At 48.1% G+C, this 17,019-nt stretch overlaps 2 protein-coding genes across 2 annotated transcripts in view; one reads left to right on the top strand and one right to left on the bottom strand.

Moving 5' to 3' along the window:
• The window catches only part of SZT2 (SZT2 subunit of KICSTOR complex), a 52,007-nt gene extending 48,299 nt beyond the window's left edge, over window positions 1-3,708 (bottom strand). The window contains exon 1 of the mRNA XM_039238663.1: window positions 3,605-3,708. Within this exon, the coding sequence (XP_039094594.1) occupies window positions 3,605-3,631 (27 nt within the window). The 5' untranslated portion in view covers window positions 3,632-3,708. The remainder of the gene's footprint in view (window positions 1-3,604) is intronic.
• An 80-nt stretch (window positions 3,709-3,788) lies between these two features.
• Window positions 3,789-8,639, top strand: MED8 (mediator complex subunit 8). Its single transcript, XM_039238665.1, has 7 exons — window positions 3,789-3,840; window positions 5,202-5,320; window positions 5,977-6,121; window positions 6,641-6,781; window positions 6,976-7,057; window positions 7,414-7,662; window positions 8,452-8,639. Exons 1-7 carry the CDS (start codon window positions 3,835-3,837, stop codon window positions 8,514-8,516), a joined length of 807 nt encoding a protein of 268 aa, XP_039094596.1. The 5' UTR covers window positions 3,789-3,834; the 3' UTR covers window positions 8,517-8,639.
• Window positions 8,640-17,019: the final 8,380 nt, after the last annotated feature.

Genomic DNA, 17,019 nt, shown 5'->3' with positions numbered 1-17,019 from the left:
GCACATGCTCTCTCAAGCTAAAATAAAGAAAGTTCTTTTGAATGATGGACTGACTGTCCAAGACCAAGTGAAGCCTGCGTAGTTAGTTCATCGACCAGTTCTTACAGAATCCACTCTCTCGAAACCAGGAACATCGGCCCAACTTGATCTTTCTCACGTTTCTCCCTCATACATGACTCTTCAAAGTCAACAGCAATATGTTCAAACCATCATCTCGAAGTTGTCCTCACATTCAAGATATAATTGATCAGAACCAGAAAACTTAGGAATTTAAAGAGCTAAAATAGTATTTTTCAAAGTGTGATCCAAGGACAAGGTGCATGAGAGTGGTGAGGTGCTTATTAAAATGCAGATTCCTGGGCACCACCCAAACCAACTGAATTCGAGTCGCTAGGATTCGCTGATCTAAATTTAACAAGCTCCCCAAGTGATTCTTCCACTTTGACAAACCCTGAATTAGTTGTATCCTCATGGCATCCACACTCACATGGAGCTTCAAGTCTCTAATACGTAATCTCCCTGAGTCTGAAGTGCATTACTTTTGGGACTAGTCTGGCAAAGAGAAAGCAGGGTTTCAGAGTCAGAAACCTGGATTCAAATCTGGTTCTACTGCTTGCTATCTATGTGAGCTTGAACAAGTTACTTAATTTTTCCAGGCCTCAGTTTCTTCACTGATAGCATGTGGGTAAGAATATCTGCTTCATAAGGATGTTGTTGCAATTAAACATGAGAATGAGAACAATGGTAGAGGAAGCCTATCATTCTCTGGAACACTTATTGAGGCCTACACACCATTTACAAGATGAATAATACATTATTAGGCACTGTGTTGCATACTGTATCTATCAGGATGACAGAAACATTGCCCATCTCAATTTGGTTTTTTGCTTGTTCTTTGCACCTGTCCCCTTGTAATTAAAGTAGAATTTTTGAAGCCTTTTCCAACCATTATGCTGTTTTATGTCAAAAGAATCCCAGAAGGAGTGCCTGGATGGCTCAGACGGTTAGCTTCCAACTCTTGACATTGGCTCAGGTCATGATGCCAGGGTCGTGGAATTCGCTCCCTCTCTCTCTATCTCTCTTCCCCACTCACATGTGCTCATGCTCTCTTTCTAATAAAAAAAAATAATAAAAGAATCCCATGAAATAATGTAGACACTTTCCCCCTTGAACTGTCTGGAGGCTCCTTACCACTGGACTTATGCCAAAGTCCTGAACCTCCAGCATATACTCAGCCTTAATCTTCTTCTTATCTTTTACCAATCTGCACCTGGGGGATCAAACATTGGTCCATTGCTGCTTATTAATATAAGGCTTTGGTGAAGTTACTGAGCCTTAGTTTCCTCATCTGTGCCTATTCTGTGGAGATTTTACAAGGATTAGGTGATACTCAGTAAGCACTCTGGAAGTGTTAGCTATTCTCATTGTCACACTTCACCCACACTAGCAGCTGCTTCTGTTCTCTGAGGGCTCTAGGCTCCTTCTCATTGCAGGATTTTCACTATTGCCTCTGCCTGTAACGCCCTCTGCCTCTCTTGTGGCCAACTTCTGCTCAGTCTTCAGGCTGAAGTGTCACTTCTCTGAGAAGGCATCCCAGTCCACCCCCGCCCCACATGCTTCTGAACGAAGTTGGTTAAGAACCCCTTTAAATATTCCACTCATTTGGTAGTTTTCCTTTGCAGCTCTTATTATAATTCAATGTTTGTTTGCTCTATTAAAATAGAGAACATGTCTGTCTTACATTGCTCAGTATCCACCCTCATACTTAGCACAATTCTCAGTCCATAGCATTCGTAGAATGTTTTAAATATTTGATGAATGATTTCTTAAATCTGACTATGCCCAACTTTCTCCCTTCGGATTGTAACAACTTCTAAACGTCAGTGACTTTTCTGATCAGAGGCAAACTTCACTCCCTTTACTTTGAGATAAAATTTTCAGAAATGCAAATCAAGAACGTAACAAATGCTTAACTTTTGGCCGAAGGAGCTCCTGCAAGTATGTGTCTTGACTCCAAGTTACTAGAGATCTGCACAGATCAATATGGTAGCCTCTACCGAATGGGCTACTGAGAACCTGAAATGTTGGGAGTCCTACAGTCCAAAATGAGTTGTGCTTGGGGCGCCGGGGTGGCTCAGTCGGTTAAGCGTCCGACTTTGGCTCAGGTCATGATCTCGTGGTTCGAGGGTTGGAGCCCCGCGTCAGGCTCTGTGCTGACAGCCAGCTCAGAGCCTGGAGCCTGTTTCGGATTCCGTGTCTCCCTCTCTCTCTGACCCTCCCCTGCTCACACTGTCTCTCTCTCTCTCAGAAATAAATAAAACATTTTAAAAAATTCAAAATGAGATGTGCTAGAAGTGTAAAATACACACTGGATTCTTAAAAATTTAGTACAAAAAAGAATAATAGCTCGTAATTTTTAATACTTATTACCTGTTGAAATGATATCTTGGAAACATATAAATAAAATGCATTACTAAAATTGATTTCACTTGTTTCTTTTTACCATTTTAAATGTGGCTACTAGAAAATTTGCATATATGGTTTATATTAGATTTCTATTGGACAGTGCCTCCTTTAGACTACCAGCCTCCTCTCATCTTTGCTGCTTTTTTAAATATTTATTTATTTTTGAGAGAGATGAAATGTGAGCAGGGGAGGGGCTGAGAGATACGGAGTCACAGAATCCAAAGCAGGTTCCAAGCTCCCAGCTGTCAGCACAGAGCCGGATGTGGGGGTTTCGAACACACAAACAGGAGATCATGACCTGAGCAGAAGTCCTATGCTTAACCAACTGAGCCACCCAGGTGCCCTATGCTCAGATCTTCTAACTTCAAAACTCTGCTACTCCCAAACTGCGAGGAGCACCTGGGTAAGGTACTTAACCTCCCTCACTTTTCAGTTTCCTTATCTGTAAAAGAGAACGGATACTGCCAATTCTTCGCACAAGTTTTAATAACATAAAGTATGTATGAGTTCCTCGTGTCGTCCTTGGCACCTAACGGATGCCTCGTGTGCATTTTCCCAGTTTAACACGTAAAGTGTTCACAATACACCGTAAGACAGGTATTTTATGAAGAAAGAGGATCCGGGAAGTCAAGATTAGCCCCAAGTTGCACAGAGAGCTAAATGGCAGCGCCAGGATTGGCCGAGGTTTCACTCCGAATCAAGTGTTTTTTCACGAAACCAAAGCTGCTCCCGAAATGCACGAGCGCTACAACTAAATTAGTTCGTGCTGTCTATGGCATTCCAACGTTTGTGGCAAATGCATAAACCAGCGATGTCTATTGCCGGGTTGCCCACGGAAGCTGCAGCAGAAAATCAAACTGCAGATTTTGTTAAGATCATTATTAAGCCCAAAGAATCCGAAAGCCCCAGAGTCAATGACGTGTCTGAAATGTCAGTAAGCAAAACAAAGCGACGGGTTTCTGCTCTAGCCCCCACCCCCCGACAAAACTGCGGGTAGAGGGGAGGAGGTTCAAGAGTCGGGCCTACACGGCCCGGCCTCCCCCGGACCCGGCGGAGGCCACGGCGGTGCCAGGCCGCCGGACCCTCCCCCTCGGAGCTCCGGGCCCAGCAACCAGCGTTGCGCCCGCCCGCCCCTCACCTCCGGCTCCGAGCGCTCCGAGGCCATCACACAGCCCTCCCGCGCCGGCCCGGGCCAGAGAAGATGCTCCACTCGTGACCTTTGACCCGGCTACAGGCGGCCCGCAGGAACCGGAAGTGAGTGGGAGGGCCGAGCTCTGAGTTTTCTGATTGGGGGACGAAGCGCTCTCAGAGTGGCTCTCGACTAGGAAACCGGAAGGGGAAGTCGTTGCCGCCGCCACGGACGCCGCAATGCAGGTGAGGGCGACGTTGGGACTGTTGACCGCCAGCTGGTTTCGGGTAGCGGGACCGTTGAGTGGGCTGGCCGAGGGGAGGGTGAGGAGTTGGGACTGAGAGGAGAGGTTAGAGCCCGCAGCTGACGAGGAAGGGCCCGCGGGATGGAGGGGCGCGACCGACTGGAGAGGTGGGAGCGGAGCCCGGCCGGCTGAGTGTGTGGAAAGAGGCCCCGCGGCCTTCCTGGGGTGCGCGAAACGATCAAGCCGTAATGTGACAAAGTTGAAATGTAGTACAAGGAAGATGGCTTGGGGCCCCGGCTTAAACCATTGGATGGACGCTGTTGGATTGCAGACGTAACAAGGGATCTGGAATTGGAGAGAAGCCTGAGAGGTGAAGGAATTGTTAGGGGGCGGTGGCCAAAGCTAAACTAATTAAAGGCTGGGGTTGTGGGTGGAACCCAGAATTGAGAGCCCTGTCATGCGCGTTGGCGAGTTTCCAAGACAGTTTTGCATCTTCCTTCCCAGCCAGAGCCGGTTAGTTATTAAGGATGAAGAAATGAAGTAAAACCGGAGACCACAGATGGCAAGAAAACGCTTTGCAGACACCCTAGCATTTAAAATTGTTTCTCTGGTGCTCAGGAGCACATGCATTTTTCGTTTGTTTGTTTTTCATTTGCCACATACTGTCTTGCACCTGGCTGGCTGTCAGTAAATGTTTGTCAGTTAAGCGAAGCTCCCGTGGCGCAATCGGTTAGTGCGCGGTACTTATACAGTAAATGTTTTTCACTTGACTGAGCTTGTGAAAGGGATACAGAAATATTGGCATTGACCAAAAAAAAAAGATTGCCGATTAATTCAGCAAGCAGCAGCTTGAAATTTGACGGCAAACGAAGAGTGGGGGATGGTTATGGGGGAGTGGCACAAGCCTGGTATTCAGGGACACCTTCATGTGTGGGTAGGTTTCCCAGGGATTGTGTCTTTGGCAAGACTGCCACGCTTACAAGGCAGGTTCTAGTACAGGAGAAGTTGGAGTACATGTACTGCAGAGGTGCACAAAAGATAATAAAGCCCAGGCATTAGGTCTGATGAAAATGTCTCAGTGAGAGAGTACAGAGTATATCTAATGCAGAGAAAAGCCAGACATGAATGAGGAGATGATGAAAGAAAGGAAGAATTGAGGTCGGGCAAATGGATCGAAAGGTCTAAGGGTTGATGCAGTCTGTAACCCAAATACCAAAGATAGAAAACCTGGCTCTTGTGTACCGATGAGATCCTGTGTTTCTCGACTAGCGTTGCACACTGTCATGCTGGCTCTTCAGCCTTCCTCTGTGTGTGTCATACTCACACCTCATCTGGGTAACCAACCTGTTCCCATTGGTGCAGAGGGAGGAGAAGCAGCTCGAGTCATCATTAGATGCACTGCTGAGTCAAGTGGCTGACCTGAAGAACTCACTGGGGAGTTTCATTTACAAGTTGGAGAACGAGTATGACCGGCTGACCTGGTAAGGGTTGCCAGGGTGAACCGAGGAGGGCTCCACAGGTGGGGGGCTAGGCCTCCTGGTGGACAGGATATCTCCAGTGATATCACAGTTTATCACTTGGCATCTTTTGGTGTGGTAAGAGCTGGGTTTCCCAACATTTAACAAGTTTGGCCTGGGGTCTCAATGCAAGGAAGTAGAGAAACGTCAAGTTTCCCAACCTAAGGTCTTTCCAGCTTTTGATTCTCACCCTTTGATATCTCTAGGAGGAGGTGCTCCCTCAGAGGGCCCTCCCACTACAGTAAGAATGCAGTGTTCATCCTGGGTTTTACCACAGATGCTGCTGAGTCTTTTAGGTGCAACCTACTGTGGAAGTGTGGATCCTATTTGCAGGCCGGAAAGGAGGCTTTTACCCAGTTGCTGAGTTTTTAGTGCTAAATATAGCCAGCGTTCTTATTTTGCCATAGGTCCTCACCCCCTTTAAGCAACAAACTGCCTTATTTCTCCATCTGTGTTAGAAACCGTATGTCCCTCTTTCCTAATCCCACAATCCCTGGGGGCCCGTTTGGTGCTGGCCCCAGTGCAGCTGTAGTGCCGTGAGAGCTGGGTGTTCCTGGTCTGAGGGACCCCTTCGAGGCTGCTTGACTGAGAACATCCTGACCCTTTCTTATCACCACCAGGCCCTCTGTTCTGGACAGCTTTGCCTTGCTCTCTGGACAGTTGAATACTTTGAACAAGGTCTTGAAGCACGAAAAGACACCACTCTTCCGTAACCAGGTCATCATCCCTCTGGTGCTGTCCCCAGACCGAGATGAGGATCTCATGGTAAGAGGAGGGGAAGGGTACAACGTGGGAAATTAAATTCTTAGCTGGGGATTTAGAGCACAATTGTTGCTTGGTTACATCAGAAGTTCTGAACGAGGAGTAGTGTGTGGCAGTAGAAAGCAAGGGCTGCCTTTTGGAGGCCTTGCTTTTTGCCCCTCTGGTGTCGGGGAGCCACTCCCTAATGGTGCCAAATAAACCTGAAGTTTACATCACCAAGGCAAAGACCTTTCTCCTCCAACACCTATCTTGAGCAAGAGGTATGTTTGTTGTGATTTCGTCCATTTCAGTCTTTTACTGAAATGTAGTGGAGAGAAACTTGCCCCTGGGTCTCGTAGAAACAGGTGTGAGGAGACAGAAATGAAGCAAGAAGTAAGCACACTAGTGTCCCAGGAAGCTAGATATTGTGTCAGGTTGAATTTTCCCTGAAAATGTACTGTTTGCTTATGGAAGGACCTATATATCAGGCCAGATCAACTTTGTGAATTGCGTAGGAGGAGCAGTAAAATCTGTGTGTTACAGCGGCAGACTGAAGGACGAGTACCTGTTTTCAGCCACGAGGTGGTCCCTGACCATCTGAGAACCAAGCCTGACCCTGAAGTTGAAGAGCAAGAGAAGCAACTAACAACAGATGCTGCCCGCATTGGTGCTGATGTAGCTCAGGTCAGCCTGAGTCCCTGCCCTGCTGCCCCCAGCCCCCTGAACCCCATTGTGAGAAGCTAGGATTTACCATGTGTGTCTGGTAGGTATGCATGGTTTACACATAAGTTACCCCTGGAAGAGCACAAGGAAAGAACTTCACCGTAATCATTTCTTGTCAGTGGCCTGATCTCTGCACATATGTTTGTGTGTTACAGAAGCAGATCCAGAGCTTGAATAAAATGTGCTCAAACCTCCTGGAGAAAATCAGCAAAGAGGAGCGGGAATCAGAGAGCGGAGGTATGGAAGGGCAGTTGGCCAAATGGAGAAGGGAAAGAGGGATGGGATCATTGGGATAGGAATGGTGGTGTGGGTAGTGGTGAGGTGAGGGTGAAAGAATGAACTGCTTAGGAAAGTGTTTGCTCCATTCTGTTAGCTTTTTGTGGTTAGGGCTGGCCCTGGAGCAGGTGGAGGACATGGGCAGAATGATAAGGGGGTGCCCTGAGATAGCTGTGGGGGCTTTTGGCTCTTCCTCGGGGCTGCCATTGAGTGTGGACACGGCTCAGGCCCTGGTGCCCATACTGGTCTTCCCGCTGTTAGGCTCAGTCCAGGGTCAGAGGCACACCTCAGGCTCCTCACTTAACCTTTCTATTCAGGTCTCCGGCCAAACAAGCAGACCTTTAACCCTACAGACACCAATGCCTTAGTAGCAGCCGTGGCCTTTGGGAAAGGGCTGTCTAACTGGAGACCTTCGGGCAGCAGTGGCCCTGGGCAGCCAGGCCAGCCAGGGGCTGGGACGATCCTCGCAGGAGCCTCAGGATTACAGCAGGTGCAGATGGCGGGAGCTCCAAGCCAGCAGCAGCCATTGCTCAGTGGGGTGCAGATGGCCCAAGCAGGTCAAACAGGTAAGGTGGACAGGGGATGATGTGCTAGCAGGCCTTGAGCAGGGAAGTAGGAGTAAGCTGGATGGTCTGGGTCCCTAGCATCCCAGAGCTGGAGAGTTCCTCCTTTTCTTCTTGAACTGTGACCCAGAAAATTTTCAGGAGTAAATCTCATTTGAGCCTCTGCAGCAGGCACCAGAGAAAGGAAGAACTTTGAGCGGCAGAAACTGTACCTCCCACCCCCATTACAGAATTCTGTGTCAAGTACCTTTCAGTCTCATTTACTCGGTATTATGTATGCTGTCAGGGTCCTTTCTTAGAGAAAACAATGGTCAGACCTCGGTTGAGACCATCTGGGAGGTGCACTGGGAACTGACAGATAGGCAAGCTCCATGTACTCTTCTGTGTCTTGTCTCTCCTGCTTCCAGTTAATAGTTACAAGAACAGCATGGAGGAGTTCAGATGTGAGTAGCTAGAAGAGGTATTTTCTTTCAAAGCTGTCTAAGAAAAGGGACAATTACAATAAGAGACATTCCTTTACCTGTGGCATTAAAAGGGGGTCTACCTGTCTTTTCCGGGAGTAGCTGAGCAGCAAACTGCTGGGGTGTGCTCTCACCCCTCCTGCTATCAGCCCTTCCCTCCCAGGCACCTCCAGGGAGAGAGCTGTTCAAGAACCACACCTCTGATCTTTGCTACCCAGGGCTGCAGAGGTTCTGAGATGATAGTGACAGAAGGGAACTTGAGAGGCCACCTATCTGAGTTACATGAAAGTCGTAACCGTGCTTCAGGTATCTTTCTTTGTGTTCCTTTCAGGAAAAATGCCAAGTGGAATAAAAACCAACATCAAGTCCGCTTCAATGCATCCGTACCAGCGGTGAGTGTGGCCGGCAATCCCCACTCCCAGGTTCCCCTTGCAGAGCTGGGCAGTGAAATTGCCTTTTGCCCAAAGCTGAACCAGATGTGTCTGATAAAGAGAACATGGGCTTTCAGCACCAGACAAATCCCGGCTCCACCAATGACTGATTGTGTGACCTTGGGCAAGTGACCTAATTTTTTCTGAGCCTGTTTTCTTGTTCGTAAATGGTGATGTTACCTACCTCATAGGGTTGTTGTGAGGATTAAAATGAGAAAAAATGTAAAACACTAGTACAGTGTATGAAACAATGGGTATTCAATAAATGATAGTTTTGTTTTTTGGGTTTTTTTTTTTTTTTTAGTTTATTTTAAGACAGAGAAAGACCCAAGAGCAAGCAGGGGAGGGGCAGAGAGAGAATCCCATGTAGGCTCCACACTGTTAGCACGGAGCCTGACACGAGGCTCAAACCCACGAACCATGAGATCATGACTGGAGCCAAAACCAAGAGTCGGATGCACCCAGGCGCCCCAATAAATGATAGTTTCTACAGCTACTTCTCCCCACTGCCCTTCTCAATCCTCAATCCAGAACTTAGGGTGATGTGATACTGCTTCATGTCATTGGTGAGCCTATAGACAAGGTCATGGACTGCTCTGTTCTGTTTGAAAGCCTGTGCTGATTTCATGCTGCCAGAAACTGTCACAGCCTCTGTACATCCTTAAGAGGCATGCCGGCTCCTAAGCTTCCTGCCCAGTTTCCATCCCGGCCGTCTCTCCAGCCTGCAGGCACCGAGTCTTCTGAGCTGGCTCTCACGGTCCTTCTGCGGCTCTGGTGGAGCTTGAGGCTGCTCTCCTCCTCTCCTCTAAGAAGCCAGTGCAGCTCGGGGCACCTGGGTGGCTCAGTCAGTTAAGCGTCTGACTTCGGCTCAGGTCATGATCTCACGGTTCGTGGGTTCGAGCCCCGCATTGGGCTCTGTGCTGACAGCTCAGATCCTGGAGCTCGTTTCAGATTCTGTGTCTCCCTCACTCTCTGCCCCTCCCCCACTCATGCTCGGTTTCTCTCTGTCTCAATAATAATAAAAACATTATATAAAAAAAAAAAAAAGCCAGTGCAGCTCTTCCCCGGAAACTAGTTATAAAGTCTCCTGTCCTCTACCCCACCCTGTACACATGAAAGATTTTCTCATTTTGGAGGAGAGGGACTTCACACCATGGTTCATCAGGGTTTAGTTGTCCTCATGATAGTGCCTAATTCCTGGACTCCAGCCAGGTTGGCTTTCCTCCAGTCCCCTGAAACCATGGTCTAGTATGGGCCAGGTTGCTGGTGGGTAAGGACAGCCACCAGGACCTTTGCCTGCTTTTATAAAGCTGAAGAGCAGAGTGAGTTGTGTCTGCAGCCTCAGGGCTCCTTTGCACACAGGGGCAGGTTTTGAGTCAACAGAAGACCAGAGGGTTTCCCTGAATAAAGTTATTGAAATTGATGGCCATTGTTGTGTAGCAACATGGATGGACCTTGAGGGTGTTATGCTGAGTGAAATAAGTCAGGCAGAGAAGGACAAATCATATGTTTGCACATATAGGAGGATTAGGAGGAACTTAACTGAGGGACAAGGGGGAGAAGAAGGGGGGAAATGGTGGGTGAAAGGGAGAGAGGCAAACCATGAGAGACTCTTAAATGCTGACAAAAACAGGACTGATGGATGTTGGGGGGAGAGGGTGTGGGCATGGAGGAGGACATTTGTGGGGATGAGCACTGGGTGTTATGTGGAAACTAATTTGACAATAAACTATTCGTAAAAAAAAAAAAAAAAAGAAAGAAAAATTGATGGCCATTGTGTCAGGATTAGCTGACCGCGATTTATAAGAGAGCTATATAGGGGTCAGAGACTTTCAAAGTTGATGCAAGGCAACTCTAATCTGTTCTCTCTAAAACAGTGTCTTAGCTTTGATCTAAAAATATTCTGAGAGGTATGAGGAGGGCCTGCTCATACCTTCCAGCTGCCTTTTTTTCTGTTCTCTTCTGTCACACGCCAGTACTTTGGCATTTGTTTGGTGCCGGGCAGAGTTCTGCCAGGCTGTGGCAGCACAGTACTGGAAAAGTGGTCCCCGTTGTCACATCCATTCCTGTCCCATCAAGACAAGAAATGGTATCCATAAAGCTCACTGGTCATAGCACGCAGCAGCACGGAGAGTTCTGTTATCAGCTCGAAGGCAATGCCAGACCTTTCCTCCACTTCAACACTAATGCCTAATTGCTTTGTCAGCCCACTCAGGTGCTCCTGATCTTACCTTCTCCCTTCCAGGGGAAGCCTCAGCGCTAACTAGTTGTACTTCTCTAAAAGGCCTGGATCAGCTCTTAGTGACTGCTGTCCTTAATTTCACCAGAAGAGTTCCTCCTGTTGAGAGGTACCAACCACAGGTTTCTTTGTTGTCCCGGGTAATACTACCTTCGTTCTCACCATAAACTGGAAATGGGTTCCTTGTCCTCGCAGAGTGGAAATATCCTCCTGCCCCAACAGGAACGCATGCAGGACCTCACCTATGTCTTGTGACCTTAAGCACACAATTCCTTACTCCAAAGGCACTCACATCTCTCTGTTCTTTACTCTGGAAACACGTGTTCTCATTTGCAACCCCCGCCCACTCCCAGATCCTCTGGGGCACACAAACTTCCGCAGCATCGCCAACTTTGGGATTCAGACAACCCAGCAAGCGCCTCCGTGAGCAGTATCTCTCTACTCACACGCACCTTCCCTTTGAAGAAGAGGACATGACCTGCTTGCTTGTTCAGATTTAGGATTTGTAAAAGATGGCTCTCTTGCCCCACCTTGATGGTGTTCTTGTTTCTTACTGCTCTGTTTTGCCTGGGGACTGTTTTCTCCTCCTCCTGGGGCCCCTGGAGAATGAGATTAGGCCACTGGGCCCCAGGTTTATACCTCGGATGGAGAAAGAAGCCACTGTGAAACCTTAAGTTCATACTGCAACACAGAGTTCACCCTGCTTTGGGCGGAAGCTTGCTTAATCCATGCCGGCATGACAGCCATTGCCTAGGATTGCTCCCTCTCCAGGTCTGCCCTGTAGCTGGCATTCTGTCATTGTGGAACCTCCCTTTTACTCATTTGCTCCAGTCACCCTATTCTCTTCCTCTTTCAACGTCCACTGCCGCCCTACCTAGCAAACTTTACCTAACCTTGTCCCCTTCTTGTGAAACAGCTCCTTCCAGCTCTGTAATGGGTTCCGGCTTTAGGAGCTGGAGGGACTGTGTTCCATACCTCCTGTCCTGCTGTCAGGGACAGAGCTGAACTCTGCAGGAATGTCCTAGTGCAAAGCTGGGCCCTTTTCCGCTCCATTCTCACCTCCCCCAGGCAGCTGGGAACAACCTCTCCCTTTGTCTGAGCTGCTTGTAGAGAATAATCCTCCTTAGGGACAATGTATTCTCTGTGCTCTGCAGACACAGGAGCCGTGTGAGCTGATCCCAGCACCAGGCAGGACGGAGGCTGAATCCTTCCAAACGCCCACCCTGGGTCAAATCCTGATTACTATCCAGAGAAATGATTAAGGGATGTACATTTTCTTCCATCTGCTCCAGATTTGGGAGGATAGCCTATTGAAGTTTAACAACGGGCCAGGGACTGTGGTCCCTTTTCGGATTAGTCCTGAGAGTTCATCACGCCAACCTATAGAGGCTCGATGTGGCTCTGGCTTGACGGCCTCAAACACACAGCGGGGATCCCTTGGAAAGAATGTGCTGCTCTGCAGATGGGGCTTTCCAGCTGAAACAGAAGGCACCCTCTCCAACCCGTCATGGGGGCCATGGCTCCCATGCCTTCAATGTGTGTATGTCCCACAGGACATTCTCCCTCTTCCTCTCTTTTCCCCTTTAGCTTCTCTCACTCTTGTTCTTGCACTCCTGTGAGTCACCGAGGCAGAGCTGGATCTCTGTAATGGGTCTCTGCATGTGTTTACACGTTCTCAAGTGCCACCTACCACTCGGACATGGCAGCTTCCCCAAGTGCATTTTGGACAAGGCACCTGACTTCCCTGGGTCTCCGTTTTCTCCCCTGGCTATTCCCAGGGATCCCTCCTAGCTTTAAAGTCTCTGGCAACGATTCCCGAACCTACCTGTCCTGTCCCCATACGTTGTGTTTGTTTTCCACATTGCATGACTATATTATATAAGATAAACTGAAATTTTCCTGGCTCAGCCCCCAAGTCCTTCACACACACAGCCCCCACAAACTATTCCTGAAGTTCTCTCTCTGTCACCTGCGTGTTAACATTACCAACCTCCCTCTAGACCACTTCCCTGCAATTGTTTTCTAGCTTGCACTGATTCTCTAGTGAAAATTCATCAAAGAAGCAGTACATTACCCCAGAGATAACATGCATGTACGTCAGACGTCACCTCCCCACTGCCCAGCATCCCTCTCTATCCCCTGGAGATTTGTGTACCAGAAAGACTCTTCCAGTGAAAGCAGTAAATGACATTTTCCATGGGATGATAGCCTGTCCTGCTGAATCAATCAAGCCCGGATGAGAGCCTGGGCTGCTCCCCTCCCCACCTGCCCTCTGCTGCCCCACCACCTTCCCTTGTTCTCACTCCAATCTCCTGTCTTCGGTCTTCTCTTGCCCGCACCCCTGCACGCACACTACCTGTGTGTTTGTTTTTTTACTACTTTCTCTGGGCTATTCTCATTTTCATGGCCCCCGTTAGTGTCCTTTTACTGTCTTTTCCATGTTACTCCTTGACCTCACATGCCTACTCTCTGACTCACAGCCACGCTCTTGAAATGCAGGGCCTGCAATCACTGCCTCTTCCTCCACCCCTCCCCTTCCCTCTACCACTCCTCTGGAACTACTCTTCAGACATCACTGTTGACCTAAATGGCTAAATCCAGCATTATTTTCAATGCTCATCTGACTTCATCTCCATGGCGTTTGACAGTGCTGACCATTCATCTCTTTGTCCCCACCTGACTTCTCTGACCGTTTCTTCTCTGCAGCTTTTGGCCTTCTGTCTCTCCGCCTGCTTTTTACTTTGCCTGCTGTCTCTGTGACCACTACTTTTTCTGTACTTAACTCAAATTAAGTTTTATTTTCAGCTCACAGCTCTCTGCCCCAGGACCTATAGGTACCTCAGATGCTGCATGTTCAAGTCTAGTCTTCCTTCCCTCTGAACCTGTTTTTTTTTTCCCCCCATTTTCTGGGTGTGACCTAAGCCAAGTCTCTCAAAGCCATCCTAAACCATTCTTTCTCTGTGCCTCAGCCCCCTACGACCCAGTCAGGTACCAAATCCTGTCCATTCTGGCTCCCCGCTCTCTGTTCATCCTGCCCTGCATTCTAGGCCTCTTTCCCCAAAAGTGTTCAGACACCTTGTCTCCCACTCCAACCCATCTTCTATGTTGCATTTTCCCTGGGCTCCCAGGTAAACTGCTGATCTGATCACATTGCTCCCTTTGATGAAAATTCTTTTGATAGCTCCCTCCTTGTGTTTTTCAAACTGCAGTCTATATAGCTGGCAGGTTGGCAGGGCAGTGTGCCAAGGCATACTGAAAGTACCAGGATCAAATCATCCTGGAACACTCCTTTTCCTGGGGGTAATTTAAACAGGGGGCACAAAATTACTATGTATGCATTATTAAGAGAAAATAGACTTCAAGGAATTCCTACTCTGAAGGGACTCAGTGAGCTGCCAAATTTCCTGGGAACTTTCTTTCTCTTTCTTTCTTTCTTTCTTTCTTTCTTTCTTTCTTTCTTTCTTTCTTTCTTTCTTTCTCTTTCTTTCTTTCTTTCTTTCTTTCTTTCTTTCTTTCTTTCTTTTTCTTTCTTTCTTTCTTTCTTTCTTTCTCTTCCTTCCTTCCTTCCTTCCTTCCTTCCTTCCTTCCTTCCTTCCTTCCTTCCTTTTCCTTTTCTTTTTTTGTCATTACATTTACTTCCTTGGAAAAGTTTGAAAAAGCAGCTCAAATTTCCTGGAAAGGCAAGTAAGATTCTATGTGGTCTAGCTCTCTGACTGCTTCTCCTGACTTATTTTATATCTTGTCCTGCCACCCACTCTATTCCCAAGCCGTACAAGCTGCTGGAGATTTCCTGAAAGTAACCAACTCTTCCTGGCCTCCATTCCTTTATTCCCACCGTTTCCTCTGCAAGTAACACTTTGCCCCATCATTCTGTCTGATGAATACCCAATCATCTTTCAAAATTCACCCTATGAGCCACTCCTCTGTGAAGCTTCCTGACAACCCAGTGTGTGCACAAGTCAGTGCCACTCCCAACTAAGTAAGGTCAGTTACCTCCTCTTTCATGCTCTTTATTGTCCCCCAAGGTCAAGCAGACTGACCTGTCAGCACTTGAATTCCAGTTCTTCTCCCTGATAGCTGTGTGATCTTTGGCATGAAATGTGTGTCTGGCGCACTATAGCATCCGACCCATCATGAACACTATAAATAGGAGCCACTGCTATTATCATGATGATTTAGTTGACTTTGGAGAGATAGTATAATGTAGCATTTTGGTTAAAAGATCAGGTTCAGGGACACCTTGGTGACTCCGTTGATTAAGTGTCCGACTCTTGATTTTGGCTCAAAGTAATGACCTCACGGTTCATGGGCTCCGGCCTCATGTGGGACTCTGCACTGATGGCGTGCAAGCTGCTTGGAATTCTCTCTCCCCCTCGCTCTGCCCCTCCCCCACTTGCAGTCTCTCAAAATAAGAAATAAACAAAAAAATAAAAGAACAGGTTTAGACTGCCTGGATGCTGTGCGACTTACTAGCTGTGTGGCCTTGGGCAAGTTAATTTACCTCTCTGTGCCTCAGCTTCCTTATTCCTGGGGATGATCCTATTAGTGGCTGTATTGTAGAGTTGTGGTGTTTAAATAGGCCAATACATACAAAGTGCTCAGAATAGTGCCTGACAATAGAAGCGCAATAAATATTCACTATCCTCAGGGTAGTGTCTAGAACTCTCATGTCCATAATTGCTGCTTAAACCAGTGATTCATGAGTCCCTTTGTGAGGACACAGCTTCTCCCTCCTCTGCACCTTGTCTGGGCTCTCTTCAAGCCTGCCCTCAGTAGCTCTGCCTCCTGAGAGATCCTGCATGCTCATCTCACCTGCTGGAAATGGTTTTACGTTGGTTTAGCTGGTGTGCTAGGTCGTTTTTGAATTCATTTTTTGTGACTTTTCTTTCTCCCGCTTCTTTGACACCGATACTCTCCCATTAAAGCCCAGTTTGACCCTTTAGGTGTGTCATTTTGATTTGTGACCAAATGACAAGCTCCCTCACCTGAAATGGTCCGTGTCCTCCCTTCTAAACTGCATGTCTGGGGCGCCTGGGTGGCTCAGTCGGTTAAGCGTCTGACTTCAGCTCAGGTCATGATCTCATGGTTCGTGGGTTTGAGCCCTTCGTTGGGCTCTGTGCTGACAGCCAGCTCAGAGCCTGGAGCCTGTTTCAGAATCTGTGTCTCCCTCTCTCTCTGACCCTCCCCTGCTCACGCTGTCTCTCTTTCTCTCTCAGAAATAAATAAAACGTTAAAATAAATAAATTAAAAAAATAAAATAAACTGCATGTCTTCCCTGTCCAGACCAGCTGCAGACTCAGTCCGCAGTCTGCCGACGTGCAGTCAGTCCCTCGCCGGGGCCCCACTCCTCTCCTAGATGTCTCTGGGCGGTGTGTTGAGTTCCCTCCTCACCGGTCCACGCGGACTAGGTCCGTGCTCACTAGTCCGTGCTCAGTTGTCACGCAGGCTGCTGTGGTCACCCCCCGCGCCTCACAGTCCAGAGCTCGTGCTCGCTTCTCTTCACACTCCCCACCAGTCCCGCGGCCTTGTTTTGTCCCGGCACCTCCACTGTTCTTGCCGCTACGCTCCGAGTGCCTCTGCCGGAGCCTTGACCTGGGAGACACTTGGGTGCTGTCTCACGCCTCACACATCCCTGCCCTCTCCTTGGAATCCCTGCCCTCTCTTTTTCCTGCTCCAGGCTCCTTTGTTCATGCAGTGAATAACCGATCCTTCTAGTGTCCCCTACTCCTGTCGTCTTTACCACTTCCTTCCTGGTACGCTTGACCGTCCTTAAATTATACCTGACGGGGACATATCCGTCGTGTGACCTTAGGCAAATTACTTCACTTCCAAGAACCTCAGTTTCCACCTCTGCGAGATGAGATTACAGCACAGACCTCAAAAGGGTACCTGCAACGGAACATATTTAAAATTAAAGTTAAACCTTTAAGTAGTTCTTGCTCTTCTACAGGGTGAAGTCCAAACTTCTCAGATGGGCATAAAAGGCTGTTCAGGTAGAGTCAGCACTCAAATGCAAACTCCTGCTCTCTTCCCTTACTCTCTCCTGAGGAATTTCATTTTTATTGCATCATGGCCTGTTAGACTGCTTTGGTTACAGCACATTACAATTAACCTAGCCTAACCGAAAACAAAGGAACGGGGCCCCAATTGTATCTGGGTTACGTGGATGGGAAGTTGAAGGGTGACTGGCCGCAGGTGGGCTCAGGGGTCCGATGTCCGAGGCTCCCTG

This window comes from Hyaena hyaena, unplaced genomic scaffold (genome assembly GCF_003009895.1).
Source record: "Hyaena hyaena isolate Hyena2069 unplaced genomic scaffold, ASM300989v1 scaffold_144, whole genome shotgun sequence".
Classification (NCBI taxonomy): Eukaryota; Metazoa; Chordata; class Mammalia; order Carnivora; family Hyaenidae; genus Hyaena; species Hyaena hyaena.
This window is presented reverse-complemented; position numbering and strand designations above follow the sequence as displayed.

What these genes read in the sequence shown, in the direction of transcription:
- MED8 (XM_039238665.1), top strand. An exon ending in GAGTATGACCGGCTGACCTG is followed by an intron (nt 5,321 to 5,976) that starts GTAAGGGTTGCC and finishes TATCACCACCAG; the next exon opens with GCCCTCTGTTCTGGACAGCT. An exon ending in TTGGTGCTGATGTAGCTCAG is followed by an intron (nt 6,782 to 6,975) that starts GTCAGCCTGAGT and finishes TGTGTGTTACAG; the next exon opens with AAGCAGATCCAGAGCTTGAA.